General features: G+C 50.6%; 1 protein-coding gene across 1 annotated transcript in view; it reads right to left on the minus strand.

Annotated features, from left to right (window-relative positions):
* Nucleotides 1-103: 103 nt before the first annotated feature.
* Kcnb1 (potassium voltage-gated channel subfamily B member 1) overlaps nucleotides 104-14,837 on the minus strand; it is a 94,370-nt gene continuing 79,636 nt past the window's right edge. The window contains exon 3 of the mRNA XM_008834854.3: nucleotides 104-4,704. Coding sequence (XP_008833076.1) covers nucleotides 2,668-4,704 — 2,037 coding nt within the window. The 3' untranslated portion in view covers nucleotides 104-2,667. The remainder of the gene's footprint in view (nucleotides 4,705-14,837) is intronic.

Below are 14,837 nucleotides of genomic sequence, written 5' to 3' on the forward strand. Positions count from 1 at the left end.
AGAGAGAGAGAGAGAGAGAGAGAGAGACAGAGAGAGAGACAGAGAGAGACAGAGACAGAGAGAGGGGAGGGGGAGGAAGGAAGAATGAAAGAAAAGAAAGAGAGAGAGAGAGGGAGGGAGGGAGGGAAGGAAGGAGGGAAGGAAGGAAGGAAGGAACTGTTTCCAATCTGTACACCCGCCATCAGGCTCAGCTAACAAACGAAATGCCTTGACTTGAAGAAGGGGCAGCAATTTCCTTCTCTCTATGGCTATGTTTAACATGTTCACGTTCCTGATATGTAAAATAGACTATATTATTCATAGGAATTTTTACAGATAGCATCAGCTCTAAAAATATCTGAATCCGAAATCACAACTATTTACTTTTTATCAAAAAGCATTTGTTTTCCCTGAAGTTTCCCATTTGTGCTGATGGGTGGACATCCATGGTGGTGAGAAACAGAGACACAGAAGATGTTGGTGGAGAACGGTCCCACAGTCACCCCTCAACAGAGGCCCCAGACAGGACTGCATTCCAGACGGACTGCGCTGCACAGCAGGCTTCGGGGTTGCTGCTGCTTCCTGTCTCCAGAAGGCCTGCTGGCCAAGGGTGCCCTCACACTTTCCCTGCCCCAGTCCCTTTTCATCTGCTGCAAGAAAGCACAAGTTCTCATTTTCACAGCAAATGAGGTTTCACCCTCTTGGGTGGACCTCTGGTCCCTGGAGATGCCGAGAAGGGGCATGATCTGTGGAAAACACACATTTTTTTTTTTTAAGGGTGGTGGGATGACCCTGTAGTGTCCTCCTTCTGACAGGTGGCCTGACCTCTTGCCATAGAAGCGAGGGAAGGCAGAACAGCACTGTGATTTAGTGTGCAGACAGGTGGACTGCACCATCGAACTACTGGCCAGACCAGCCACAAATTCTACTGAGGACAGGTGGTCAATATTGTGTTGTTGCTCTGTCAGGAAGACACATGCCTGTCACTGTTCTGCGCACAGGGAGGAGTATGGTACAGTACTTGAGACATCATCCATTAACACTACTGTAAGAATACCATATTGCCCCATGGTACTATGTACAGACAGGCAGACCAATCACACAGTCTTTACTGACAGACAAGCCAACACCATAGCTGGTAAACTGGTATCACTGAGGAAGGGCCAATACTGTGCCTTTGGGTTAGAAGAAGGTGGCGGGACAATGCCAGGTCAACACGCCAGGACAGGAAGACCAACGCTGGGGGGTACGCCACAACCGTTAGGGATACGCACGGATACTTATTGCTTTTGTATGTGCCGTCTGCCTGGATGGCTGCAGGAAGGAGCGCTGTGACACAGAAAACACAACGAACGGCTGGTTGACAAGAAAACACAGTAAAACACCCAGCGCCCAACTGTCGCTGCGCCCTTCTGAGGCGTCCATGTCTCCTGTACGCAGGACTTTAGGAGAGCCTTACCTGAAGGCTGGGGACCCCTCCTGACCTAGGAAGGATGGGGGGTGATCCCAAGGGGTCATGGGAGAGCCCTGGACTCTGATATGGCGACAGTGAGACCCACTGTGGCTGGAAACGGGCACATAAGTAACACCTCAACTACGGGGCCAGCAAATGCCCCAGGGGAAATAGTGCTTGTTTTAAAGTGCAAGATCTTGACACTGTCCCTGGTAGAACCTAGTTTAGAAAAACATAAAGTGCTTTTTATTAACTTATTAATTTGTTTTTAGCTTGAATACCACAGGAAACAAACAAAAAAAAATTCTATCATGGTAAGTACGTTCCCCGTTGCAGCAGAAAACAGTCAAAAGTCTACATGGGGCAGTTCAATGAGGGTTTTTTCCTTTCTTTTTTTTTGTATGTAGAAAATGAAATTGGATTCTTTTATACTGTTCAGTCACACATGGTCTGTTTGAATAATCTATTTTGTCTGCACATCTGACACTTGCGTATCTGTTGAGTCTAGGCTAGCAAAGTATAGAAAGCTCATTCCCATTAGCCCTAAAAAAAAGCTCTGGTCATCCCTGGCTGCGTACCCAAAATCTGAACTCCTTCCTAGATTGCCAGGGGTTATTGAGAATCCAGTCCAAATCATCTACTCACCCAGGCAGTGTCTGGGAATAAAGTCTCAGGTACTACCAGATACCAAGTCAAATCAAGACATTTGAGTAAGGGTCATGCCCTGGAACTGCGGCTTAGGGTGCAGAGATTTCCCCACGATGCAAGTGTCTTCTGTAGCCTTCTTAACAGCGGATCCAGCCAGGGGGCAGTGGGCAGGTGTTTCTGGAGGTGACTGGGTGACACCAAGTACTAACAGGTCGGGCCACTCTTCAGTCAGCAACCTCTCCTTCCAGCTGAGGCCAGGAGAGGTGGAGATGGCGTGCTCTGAGGCTGGGAGAGCCTGGAGAGACTAGGAAGTAGGTCACCTCCGCTAGGCCTCAGGGGTGGTAGTGGTGGCCGTGATCTCTGCTCTTGTCATCTCAGGAGTTGTCGGTCTCTGTGGCTCGGCTGCTTATATGCCCATAGACCTGTCACAGCTCCCAGGGTCTCTGGGAGTTTTCCCTGGGGTCTCTCCTGTCACTGGGGCTCTGCAGGGCCTTGTGTCTCTGAGTTCATGTGGAACTCAGGGGCAGGTAGGCCAGGCAGCCCTCCACCTTGACTTCCTCTGCAAGTTCCCCTCTTTCCTGGGGGGTTCAGATGCTCTGATCCCGAGTGCTCCCATGTGCTCCTCCTCCTCCTCCTCCTCCTCCTCCTCCTCCTCCTCCGGGCAGTGTGCGCACATCAGGGGAGATGTGGTTTTGGAGTCTGCACTTCTCCTGAGCCCCAGGACCTTTTCCAGTCAACACTTCAGAGGAGTAGATACAATTCTGCCTTAAGAACTTAGGGGAGGTGGGCAGAGGAGAGCTCTCAAAGTGGTTCTTTTCGGACCGGGTTCCCACGCTGAGCTTGGGGCTGGTACTCCCATGGAGGCTTTTGGGAGGACTGGAGTCCACACTATAGAGCAGCTGGCCCTCTTCATCTGTATCTGTGTCTATGTACTGGTGGACGCCTGCCTCGAAGTTGAATGCTATTGCTGTGTGTTTCTCGGGGGAGCGGGGAGGTGTCCTGGCACTGGCTGTGGTGTAGATGGAGGACTCTGGGCTCAGCACAGGCTTGTCTAAGAGCGAGGCACACTCCAGTCCTGCCACCGCAGCTGCTGCACCTCCTCTGTTCCTAAGAGAGTCATGAAACATCCCTAGAGAGGGCAGCAGTGGGCTGGGGTCGCCTTCCATGAAGTTGACCTTGAGCGCCCGGAGCTTCAAGGGGTTGTTGGACTTTATGGAACTCCTGGGGCTCTCAACGAAGAAGCCAGATCGGCTGGCCTCAGGAGTGGGATTGGCCTCCACAAGTCCCCCGCCACTGGCACCCAGAGGTCCCCGCCAGCCCACCTCTGGAGCTGTGCTGCACCCAGCCTTGCCAGACAGGGATGCCAATGGGCTGTGGGAGAATCTGGTGGCTTCAGGGAAGTCTGTGGCACAGCTGATGAAGCTGTCAATACTGGACATGCTGCGCATGTCGATGATACCTTCCGTGCGCGTGGGCAGAGGGGCCACAGGGCTGGGGATGCTCTCCATCTCCAGTTCTTCCTTCTGTCTGCTCTGCAGTGCTGTATCCTTGGTATTGAGAATGGGTTGGGACTGTGTCTTGGCCATTTTATTGTACACATCTTCCAATTGCTGGGCATTGAGGTGCTGAGGACTAGAAGATGATTTGATGTTCTCAGGGGACCCCTGCTCCTTGGCTTCAAAGGACTTACTTGAGCTGGTCTCAGACAGCGTTCTCTTGGTCCACTTCCACTTGTTGGGAGACAAGTGGTTATCTTGCACTTTATCCTTCTTACCCATGTTCTCTCCGTTTTTCTCCACCATGATGTCCATCATCTCGATGCTCCGGGCGAAAGCGTCCTTCATGTTCATGGACACGATGCTGCCGTTCCTCTTGGCTCTCTCCAGGGCCTCTCTTCGCTTGATGGCTTTCTCCTGCCTCTTCTGCTCCTTGTAGAATTCAGAGAAGTTATTGACGATTATAGGGATGGGAAGAGCGATGACCAGGACCCCTGCAATGCAGCAGAGCCCCCCGACGATTTTCCCCAAGAGAGTCTTCGGGTAGATGTCTCCATACCCAACTGTCGTCATTGTGATGGTGGCCCACCAGAAAGAGGCCGGGATGCTTTTGAACTTGGTATCGTCCTCATCCTTTTCAGCAAAGAAGACCAGGCTGGAGAAGATCATAATCCCCATGGCGAGGAAGAGGATGAGCAAGCCCAGCTCATTGTAGCTCCTGCGAAGCGTGAAGCCCAGGGATTGCAGGCCGGTGGAGTGCCGGGCAAGCTTCAGGATGCGGAGGATGCGCATGATGCGGAAGATCTGGACCACTCGGCGGACATTCTGGAACTGCAGCACGCTCTTGTTGGATTCTGTGAGGAAAATGGTGACATAGTAGGGCAGGATGGCCAGCAAGTCAATGGCATTGAGCGGACCCTTGAAGAACTTCCACTTCTTGGGTGACGAGAGGAACCGAAGCAAGTATTCCATGGTGAACCAGGCTATGCACACGGCCTCCACGTGGGCCAGCTGTGGGTTGTCTGTGTTCTGGCCAAACTCGTCCAGGCTCTGCAGCTCTGGCAGCGTGTTGAGTGACAGGGCGATGGTAGAGAGGACGATGAACATGATGGAGATGATGGCCAGGATCTACGGGGAGAGGAGAGGGCTCAGTCAGCACCCAGCACACCAGAATGCCAGGAGAGGGCTCAGAGAACACCCAGAAAATGACCACCAGGATCCATATGGAGAGGGCTCAGTTAGCACCCAGCACACCAGAATGCCAGGAGGGGGGGTCAGTTGGCACCCAGAAAATGACTTCCATAATGCCAGGAGATGGCTCAGTCAGCACCCAGCTATGCATGATGTTCACACACTGTGGGTCTGCAGGGCACACCCCAGTGTTCAAGTGATAGTCACTTTACGACTGACTGAACTAAAATAGATTGTTTCTTCAGATTCATTTATTCTACAGATGTAAAAATTGAGGCCAGAGTATTGAAATGATTTCAAGCTTGTCAGCAAACAACCTTTTCCTGTAAAGACCCAGAGAGTTGGCTGGCCGTGAAGCCAGTGCCTTGTGCCACAGCTGTGTAAGTCCACAGTGGTAGCAGCCTGCAAAGCACATGGGCACGGGCATGGGAATGCCTGTGTTTCAATAAAACTTTATCCATAAAACAGGCAGGAAGTTGAATGTGACCCCTGGGCATAGTTCTGGGTTGTGGTATTGCTACCTGGGCTGAGTGCCAAGCAGCGGAGCTCTCCCCACATGATAGAATAGCTTACCTTTGTTCTCATTTGTTTTGAAGACAGAGTCTCATCGTGTTACTCAGGCTGGCCTGTCATTTGTGATCTTCCCGCCTCTTCCTTCCAAATGCTGGGCTTGCAGGGGAGCAGCCCTTGTGCTGCCCTAACCTCAGAGCTATATCAACCCTCTCAGGTGCTACGCTCCACTGAGGCTGGATGTGGAGGCCCATATCTGCAAGCCCAGTGCTGTGAGGTGGAGGCAGGAGGATCAGGAGTTAAAGGCCAGCCTGGGCTTTCTAGGTTCAATACCCAGCACCCACGTTGGACAGTTCACAGCAGCCTGTAACTCGAGCACTGCACACAAATGTGCAAACCCACCCACCCACTTCCCACCCACATATACACATAATCAAAAAATAATAAAATAAAACTTTTTAAAAAGCAGCACATGGTAGAGCCAGGATTTGAACCCAGGTTGGTCTGACACCCTCAGCATGAGCTCTTAGGTGTGTGAAAAATAAAATGAATGTTGGCAGGTGTGGTGGTGCACACCTGTGGTCCCAGCACTTGGGAGACAGAGGCAGGCAGATTTCTGTGAGTTCATTCAAGGTTAGTCTAGTCTACATAGTGAGTTCCAGGCCAGTTGGGCTACAGGGAGACCCCATCTCAAAAAGACCAAAAACAAAACAAAACAAAATGAATGCTAAAGACTGTTTTTTTTTTTGTTGTTGTTGTTGTTTTTAAAAAAAGCCTGACACACAGGCCTCGAGGGTCACTTCCCAGTCCTGGATGTCTCTTAGGAACTCCTGGTTAGAACTATGAACTTTTGGGTCCGAGGACCTCTGCTTTTGCCCACTCAGCCCTCTGTATCAAGAAGAGAACTTGGGGGTGAGGGAGACAGCTCATCAGGTAAAAACGCTTGCCTATGACTTGAGTTTGAGCTCCAGAACCCACATAACGGTGGAAGGAGAGAACTGACTCCACGAAGCTGTCCTTTGACCTGCACACGCACATCACACACTACCACTGCTATTAAAGAGGGTTGGCCCACAGAAATGGCTTGATGGATGTTTGTTGACATTAAGGAATCCGGCTGCAAGTAGATATAATAAATGACTTTGTCTTTCTGCAAAAATACAAATCCAATCACATCAATCTCTGCTTAATACATTTCAGCCTTTCTCAGCAGAGAATTAAATCCGAAGAGTGTCCACCACATTGTCCTGTCTTCTCTTTGGTGATTTATTTTGCTACTGCCTGGGGCCGGGCCAGCTCAGATGCTTGTCTGATGCTGGCTGGCTCTGAGGTGCTCAGAAAATCCAGGCTCAGTCAATCTGTACCCTGGGCTCAGCCAACTCACCCTGGAGAATATGTTTCAGGGATCCAGGGAGTGAATGGTTTATGGGAGGGGGAGAATTAAATGGTCACATGATAAGTCCAAGTCCTATCAGTGCCTCCCAAGTTGTAGGACACTGAGATGCCATAAAAGCTCAGAGAAGCCAGGTTTTGTGGTACATGCCTTTGAGGCAGAAGTAGGCAGATCTCTATAAGACAGGAGGCCAACCTGGTCCGCATAGTGAGTTCAAGGCCAACTGGGACTCCAGGGAGACCCTGTGTCAAAAAACATACCAAAAGCAAAAACACAAAAAGATCAGAGAGAGGTCAGGAATGCGGCTCAGTTGGCAGTGCTGGTCTAGCATGGGGAGGCCCTGGTTTAGCCCTAGTACTGCATAAACCAGACATGGTGCTGCACACCTATCATCCCAGCACTCTGGAAGCTGGGGCGGGAGGATCAGGAGCTCAAGGTCATCTTGACCACATAGTGAGTTCGAGGCCAGCCTGGGCCACATGAGACCCTATTCTCAAACAACAAACCGATCCAACCAAACAGCTCCCCTCCTCCACTACCCAAAACCACCACTAACAACAGACCAAAGTCCAGCTAGAGTGGCTCTCTCCTGTCATTTTCCCTTCTTTCCTGAGAAAGGACAGGCCACTCCATCTTCAGGTCCCTGTGTCATACTGTTAGACCTTGGGTATACTTACCACACACACCTCATTCCAGGCCTGGGCTCACTGCTGCCCAGAATCTGTGAGTACCAAGGAGCGGGGGGCTGGTCTTGAGCTTGCTTTCGGTACCCTACTCCATCTCAAGGAGTCAAGCTACATCTGGTGGAGGATCAGTATACACTTACCAACTGAGAAGCAAGTGCTGGTCCTGACATTCCCCTTGCCACACTGTGAACTTGAGCAACGGGCAACAGACACCAGGAGGGACCCTCTTCTCATCTCTTGGCTTTTCTGCAGTTCTCAGCATAAAACAGAAGCACCCCCAAACCAGCCTGTTTGCCCAGCCTGACATTGGGCTGTGCTCATTCTCCTGAGCTTCTCTTTCAAAGGAGAACACAAAGTCTCACTTACCTTATTCTAAGAAATAACATGCGCACCTGCCCATTTACCCTGCCTAGTTAGTGATGGCTGCATTAAGTAGGCACCAAGGTAAGCATGTCACCTCTGGAATATAACCTTCAGCAGTGTCCTTCCGGGGCTGCTGTGCCCAGATCTGCTGTCTGCTCACCCTTGGCCTTGAATACTGGCCTGTTCATTGCCTCCACATCCTTGTTTCTTTTAAATTTATTATTTTTATTTTATGACTGTATTGCCTGCATGTATGTGAGTGCACCTGTGTTGTACAGTGCTGGCAGAGGTCAGACAAGGGTGTCAGAGCCTCTGGAACTGAAGTTACAGACCATTGTTAGCTGCCATATGGGTGCTGGGAATTGAACCCAGGTCTGCAAGAGCAGTCAGTGCTCTTAACCGCTAAGCCATCTCTAGCCCATGAGCTTCCTTGTTTGTATGAAGCCATTTACGAGGTCTGATCTTGCCCTCTGCTCCTCCCCTGCCCTATGGGACACTTAGCAAGTTTTCTGCACAAGTTTTTGGTTGCTACGGCCCTGAGGAGGGGTGTGATGGGCATCAGTAAGCAGAAGTCAGGAGTATCTACATGTAACATCCCACAATGCACAGAGCAGCCCCTAGAGACAGGATCATTCAGTCTCCCAAGTCAACAGCACTGAGGTTGTAAGACTCTGAGACAGGTCAGTGGTCAGCCTCTCACAAGTTCCAGAGTGGAGTCCTGTGTTGCTGTTGGCACAGGGCTCGGCACACAGTGGCCTGAGTTTAGGAAGTAGAGGGACAGACACAGGCCTAGGCTGAGCCCTGCCCAGCACCTGATGATCCCGGCAGCAACAGATCCTGGGATCTACCCCTTTAAGAACTGGGAGGCTCTATTTCCCCAGGGGCTGGCAGGGGAAGCCTGCTCTTTTTCTAACCCCAGAGGGCTCTGGGAAGGCCCACATCCTAGGTGCGAAGGGCATGAGTTATGCACCAGATGTTGTACGTCCTGAGGCCTGTTTTCTAAGCTGCTCCCCTATACTCCAGAGATGAAACCCAACCCAGCCTGAGGGTCTTAGAGAAGACAACAGAGGGGTGCACTGCACCTGAGGGGTGATGCCTATTGCTGGGGTGTGTGGGGAGGGCCCAAGGCACCCAGCCTCTCTCTGTATGTATGCATTGATAGCATGGGTACATGTGTGTTCCCGAAGCCTGGGGCTCCCCACCCTACCCCCCTGATCCCACAGACTCATCTGTGTCTTTTCCAGACCTACTGAAGCCCTTAGTCAGGGCCCTTCTTCACCTGAAGAACTTAATTAACTTAGTTAAGCCCTTGGTGCCTCAGTTTCCTACCCCAGGAGGAGGACCATCGACACATGGCTACAGTGGAATCCAGCGGGCTCGTAAGGCCCTCATCAGTGTGTGGCACAGCTGTCCTTAGCTGATACTGCTATTTATCCACAGCTTTACATTTGTTTATAAGCTGGCTTTGGACTTGGGTTCAAGTCTTAGTAGTTTTATTCTTCAAATCTGTGGTGTTGGACAAGTTACCTTACTTCTCTGAGCCTTCAGTTTTTTACCTATTAAAAACTAAATCCATCTTGTTATCAGGTCACTCACTATCAGGTAAGTTGTTACCAACCCTCCCCCAGCCCATGGTCTGGTGGCTTCCAGGACCTGTGACCCTATAGAGTCTGGATACGGCACTGGGCTTCATGTGACCAGCCCTTACACTCAGAAGGGCATGTGGACAAGCCCAGGTGCAGAGGGACTGGGGGACAGCCACACAAGGTCCTCCTGGTCTGGCTCAGGCCCAGATAAGCCTTGGCTCTCCTGGGAGTGGAGGCTAGTCCAAGCTCTGGACTCAGAGGGCAGAGGTCAGCCCTGGGGCCTGGGAGCCTGAGCTGCATTCCTTTGAGGAGGTCCTGGGTCCTGGGGTGCCCTGACTGTGTGAGGGGAGAGGGGCAGATGAGGGACTGAGGGCTGCTCTGGCTCCTTTGCCTCTGACCCGGGCATCAGCTCTGGGGTGAACACATGAGCCTGAGGACCTCCCACTGTCTCTGTCACCTCCCTGCCCCTTCAGTGTGATGGGTGCAATTCTGAGTGTCCAACAGCACAGGGCTCAAGACTCTTCTCTCTGGAGAGACTGACTCATAGCAGAAGGGAAGAGATCCATCATGGCCACCCAGCTCCCCAAGTCACGGTCAGAAGTGTCACCAGGATCCTTGGAAGCTGCTCACAGTACTCAAGGCTCACCTGTTGCTTCTCCCACACGTGTGCGTTCTAGCAGCTGTGTTCCTAATGACTGCAGACAGGAAACAACCCATATGTCCACCAACGAGTGGACAAGCCAAGATGGTCTACCCAGGCAGGGAATACTCTTTACCCCTAAAAAGGAACAATGGGCTAGTGACCCTTAGTGGCAACACAGATGTAGCTCGTGGAGGCAGTCAGTTACCACAGCGTCTACTGCCACTTACAGGAAAGAAGTGTCCAGATGAGACCAATGGATGGGAAGTAGGTTAGCAGTTGTCAGGGTGGGGAGAGCTGGATTAACAGTTGACAGGTACTCAGGCTTTCCCAGGGATCAGAAAACGTTCTAACACTGATCAAAGATGACAGTCGAACAATGTGGTAAATTGACTAAAAAAATCAGAGAACAGTGGTGACTTTAGAGACTGCAGAGGGGCCCACCCTGGGCAGGTGGCTTATTCCACCCCTTCCACGGCCCTTCTATTTCCTCAGTTTTAAAGGGGATTACAGTGGAGAGTTTTAATTAGAAGGGTCACTGGCACAAACCCGATTAAGGGGATTGGGAGCAGCCTGAGGGGCTGCCCCTCTCTGCAGACACTGTGGCTGGTGGCTGGGGAGAGCCTGGAGGCAGGAGACGGCAGGGGGCGCTGGCTGGGCACATGGGACTCAGGTTTGCACAGGTCAGTTCTGCAGGCCCAGGCCTTTATAAGAGCCACAGTTCCAAAAGGATAGGAGTGCAGGCACTGCCCAGGGCCGCTCACCCAGCTAAAGCCCTAGGATTTGTGTCTGGAACATTCATTTTCCTGTTGTCCAAGTTTCAAAATGGGAACATTTATTGTTATTATTATTATTATTATTCAGACTCTCATCATGTAGCTCAGGCTGCTCTTGAACTTGAGATCCACCCAAGTGCTAGGATTCCAGGCATGAAGTGCCGTATCTGATTAAAATAGGTTTCATATAAAAATCTAGATATTTGGATTCCTGCAGCAAATCAGATGCACTCCACTGAGCTGCACTCCCAGCAGTGACCACTGGATGGCGTTAAGGAGCAGCCACCCCTTCTCAGGGCGCCTTTGAGCCTCTGTAGGTCTCTACGACCCTGAAGGCTTGCAGTCTTGAACCCTCTTGGTGCAAAGGCGAGCAGAATAGCTACTAGTCCATCTGCTACCTTGTGTGAAGAATGTTCCAAAGATCTACAAGATCTGCATGGGACAGCAGCGAGGAACACAGGGGTTCTACTGGCCCGATCCTGTCCATATTTAACTTGCCACCACATCTGACCAATTCCTATCCACAGACATCTCCAGATCTGAACCGTCCTCTCCAACAGCACCACGGCCATCTTGTTCCAAGCCACCGTTGACTCCCAGCAATGCCACTGCAAAACAGACTTCTCTCCTGTCTCCCCAAAGTCACTCTAAAGACCACTGTGCACCCCGGTATCTATTCGTCTCTTTTCCGCTGGTGGACATGAACCACCTAGGATAAAGATTCCATTTCTCAACTTTCCTTGCAGTTGGACAAGGCACTGTAATCAAGTTTGGGCACCTGGAATTAGTGCAAACCCTTTCTCTGTTCTCTGTCTTGCTGGCTTGGAGGCAAATGCTGTCCACAGAGCAACCATCTTGGATGTGAGCTGAAGGTAATGCCCTACTAGATGGGCCCTTTACAGAAAAGACTGCCAGTTCTTGGTCTGTCTGGTTTAGGCCGCTGTGTTTGGGGCCTCACAGCTACATCAGCTTGCTCTACACCCTGCCCAGCTCCCCAGCGACATCTGTCCTGACCTGCTCTGCTCTTTCATCCTAGGCCTTCCTTAGCTGCCTCCTGGTCTCTATGATCCTTCCTGCCTTGGGGACTTTGCCCATTCTATTCCTTCTGCCTGGAACACTTTTCCTTCCACTCTGCTGGCCACCTCATGCTCATCAGTAGTTCAGCTTGGGGCAGGGGGTGTTACCTCCTCAGCGAAGCCACCTTCCTGAGCCAGTCACATCTCCAGTCACAGGCTCCACAGAGCATGGCCTTCCCTTCTCTCAGACCTGTCCATAGGGCAGTTTGGCAGCAATGTCCTCCATAGACTGAGCAGCCTGTGGGCAGCGGCTGAGTCTTAATCTTGAGTCCTTAGGGCCACAGTAGAAGCTCAGTGAAGATGTGTGGAGCAAAGATGGCACCATAACGCACACCTCACATCCTAGCACTCAGAGGCTGAAACAGGAGGATTGCTGGTTCCAGGCCAGCCTGGGCCACATACCTAGACCCTGTCTCAACAAACAACAGTCTGGGGATGCGTTTCAGTTTATAGAGAGCTTGCCTGACATGTACAAAGCCTTGGGTTCTGTCCCCAGCACTACATAAACCAGGTTTGAAAGGAAGGATGAAAGAGGATCAGAAATTCAAGGTCATCCTTGGGTATATAGGGAGTTTGAGGCCAGCCTGGGCTATATGGACCCTATTTTAGGGAAAACATATATATATATATATATATAAATATATATCACCTATCTATCTATCTATCTATCTACCTATCATCTATCCATCCATCCATCTATCCATCCATCCATCCATCCATCTATCATCTATCTGGGCTAGAGAGATGGCTCATTGGTAAAGAGCTCTGGCTGCTCTTGCAGAGGACCTAGGTTCAGTTCCCAGCACCCACATAGTGTCTAACAACCATCCATAACTCCAGTTTTAGGGTATCTGACACCCTCTTCTGGTCTCCTCAGGTACTGCACACAGGTAGTGAATTTACATTCAGCCAAACACATAAAATTTTTTAAAGAATCAAGAAAAATAAATAAATAAAATAAGGTTGAGAATACAGCTCAGCCATAGAGCTCTTGCCTAGCATATGGGAGATTCTAAGTTTAATTTCCAGCACTGCAAAACAAACCTTGGGCTGGTGAGATGGTTCAGTGGGGAAAGGCACTTGCTGCTGAGCCTGACAACCTAAGTCTGATACCAGGACCCACAGGGTGGAAGGAGAGAATTGACTCCCACGAGTTGTCCTCTGATCTCCACATGCACACTATGTCACATGTATATATGAGTGAGTGTACACACACACACACACACACACACACACACACAATAATAAACTATCTCACTCTGACTAGCTCAGGTTGTATCGTGCCTCACCCATTTCATAACTGGGGAAACTGAGGCTTAGAGAACAAAGACCCAAGGTGATAATTAAGAAAGTGGTTAGGCAGAGTTTAAACTTATGTCTAGTGGACTTTGAATCCATCTTGTTTTTTTTCCTTTTTAAACCCTGGGATCTTTCTTACCCTAGTAGCCTGGGCTGGGTCATGGCTTAGAACTTAGGCCTCACCTCCTGGGAGTGAGCCAACCCTCTTCACCAACCCTGGGGCTGTGCAAGTTCTTCCTAAGGGCCAAGGGTCAAGCTTGCTTGTGGAAGCAGGGGTCTGGGAGTCTGGGGTTTCACAGCCTGCTGTCTCTGGACTGAGTCTTGTGAAGGAGAGCTTTGACTCTGGTCCCCAGGCGGGGGTGGGAGTGGAGGCTGTAGTTGTGTGTGACGCTCAGAGGCTCATTTCTGAAAAGAGTAGTTTGAGAGATGCTGCTTTTCTGGCCTAGGTGACTGGTGAGGTCCCTAGACCTGCTGAGGATATGAGCAGTTGTGTGTGTGTGTGCATGCATGCGCATGCACGTGTGCACACACACACATGTGCAGTGACAAATGGCATGGGTCATTCCTACTACAGAAAGCAGTGCTGAGAATAAAAACAAGAGGCATGAGGACCACTTGGCAGGGACAGCTGCTGAGTCTTGAATTCGGTCCCCTTGCCCATGGGCTGGGGAGAGGGAGGGTGGTCCCTGACAGCCTGGTCAGAGTGGCTCACTGATAGAAATGAAACAAACAAACCAGTGGCTGGGGAGGTAGCTCAGTTGGTAGAAACCTTGCCTAGCATGCACAAGGCCAGGATTTCCATCCCTAGCACCCTATGAGTCAGTTGTGGTGGTGCACACCTGTAATCCCAGCACTTGAGAAGTGGAGGCAGGAGGATCAGAAGTTCAAGGTCTTTCTTGATTACATAGCGAGTGCCTACTTGACTCTGTCTCAAAAAAAAAAAAAAAAATCTACATTTTATTTTGTTTCTTTATCTTTTGCCTGCATTTTAGTCCCAGCTACTGAGAGACCCTAGATCAGTGTCTTAACCTCTCTGAGCCTCTGTGTGGTGGGGTTCAGTGTCTGCAGTGCCCGGCATAGTTAGAGGCTCTGTGAACATCAGTTTCTCATTTAAAACTGGGAGAAAACCCTCACCATCCTGTGAGCAGATGACAACAGCAGGTGCCACCCCATGAGCTGACGTTCATTAGATGGACAGCAAGCAAGGAATGGGCCAGACCTGGGTTCACATGCGACCCTGACATTCACTGGTTTCTGAGTTTACACATGAGGCTTCATCCCTCCTCTGCCTCTTCTTCCTCATCTGAGAAGTGACCCTTACCTCTAGTATTGGTCAGGCATGTCTATAGGACCTTTTCATCCGTTCATTCTCTCAATCATTCATTCACTCAATCACCCACTCATTCACGCACTTGCTCACTAAAATGCCAGGGGATATGTAGGCCCTGCAGACCCAGCAGTTGAACAGTCCAGGCAGAACCCTCAGTGTTGAGGGAACCAACGGGCTTGCAGAGGGAGAGACAGTGAACAACAAAGCGACAGAATGATTTAGGGTTATAATAATTTCCAGGAAAAACAAAGTTGGCAGGTGGGCATGAAAAATGCAGAGATCTTTGGCTTCGGCCCAGGTGGTAGGGGGTGTGGCTCCCTGTAAAGTGACATCTGGGCTGAGGCCTGAAGGGTAAGAGAGAGTTGGCCAGATGAAGATGGGGGTGGGCGCGGTGGGGGGCGAGGCGAGGCG

This window comes from Nannospalax galili, unplaced genomic scaffold (genome assembly GCF_000622305.1).
Source record: "Nannospalax galili isolate Female #2095 unplaced genomic scaffold, S.galili_v1.0 scaffold1037, whole genome shotgun sequence".
NCBI lineage: Eukaryota > Metazoa > Chordata > Mammalia > Rodentia > Spalacidae > Nannospalax > Nannospalax galili.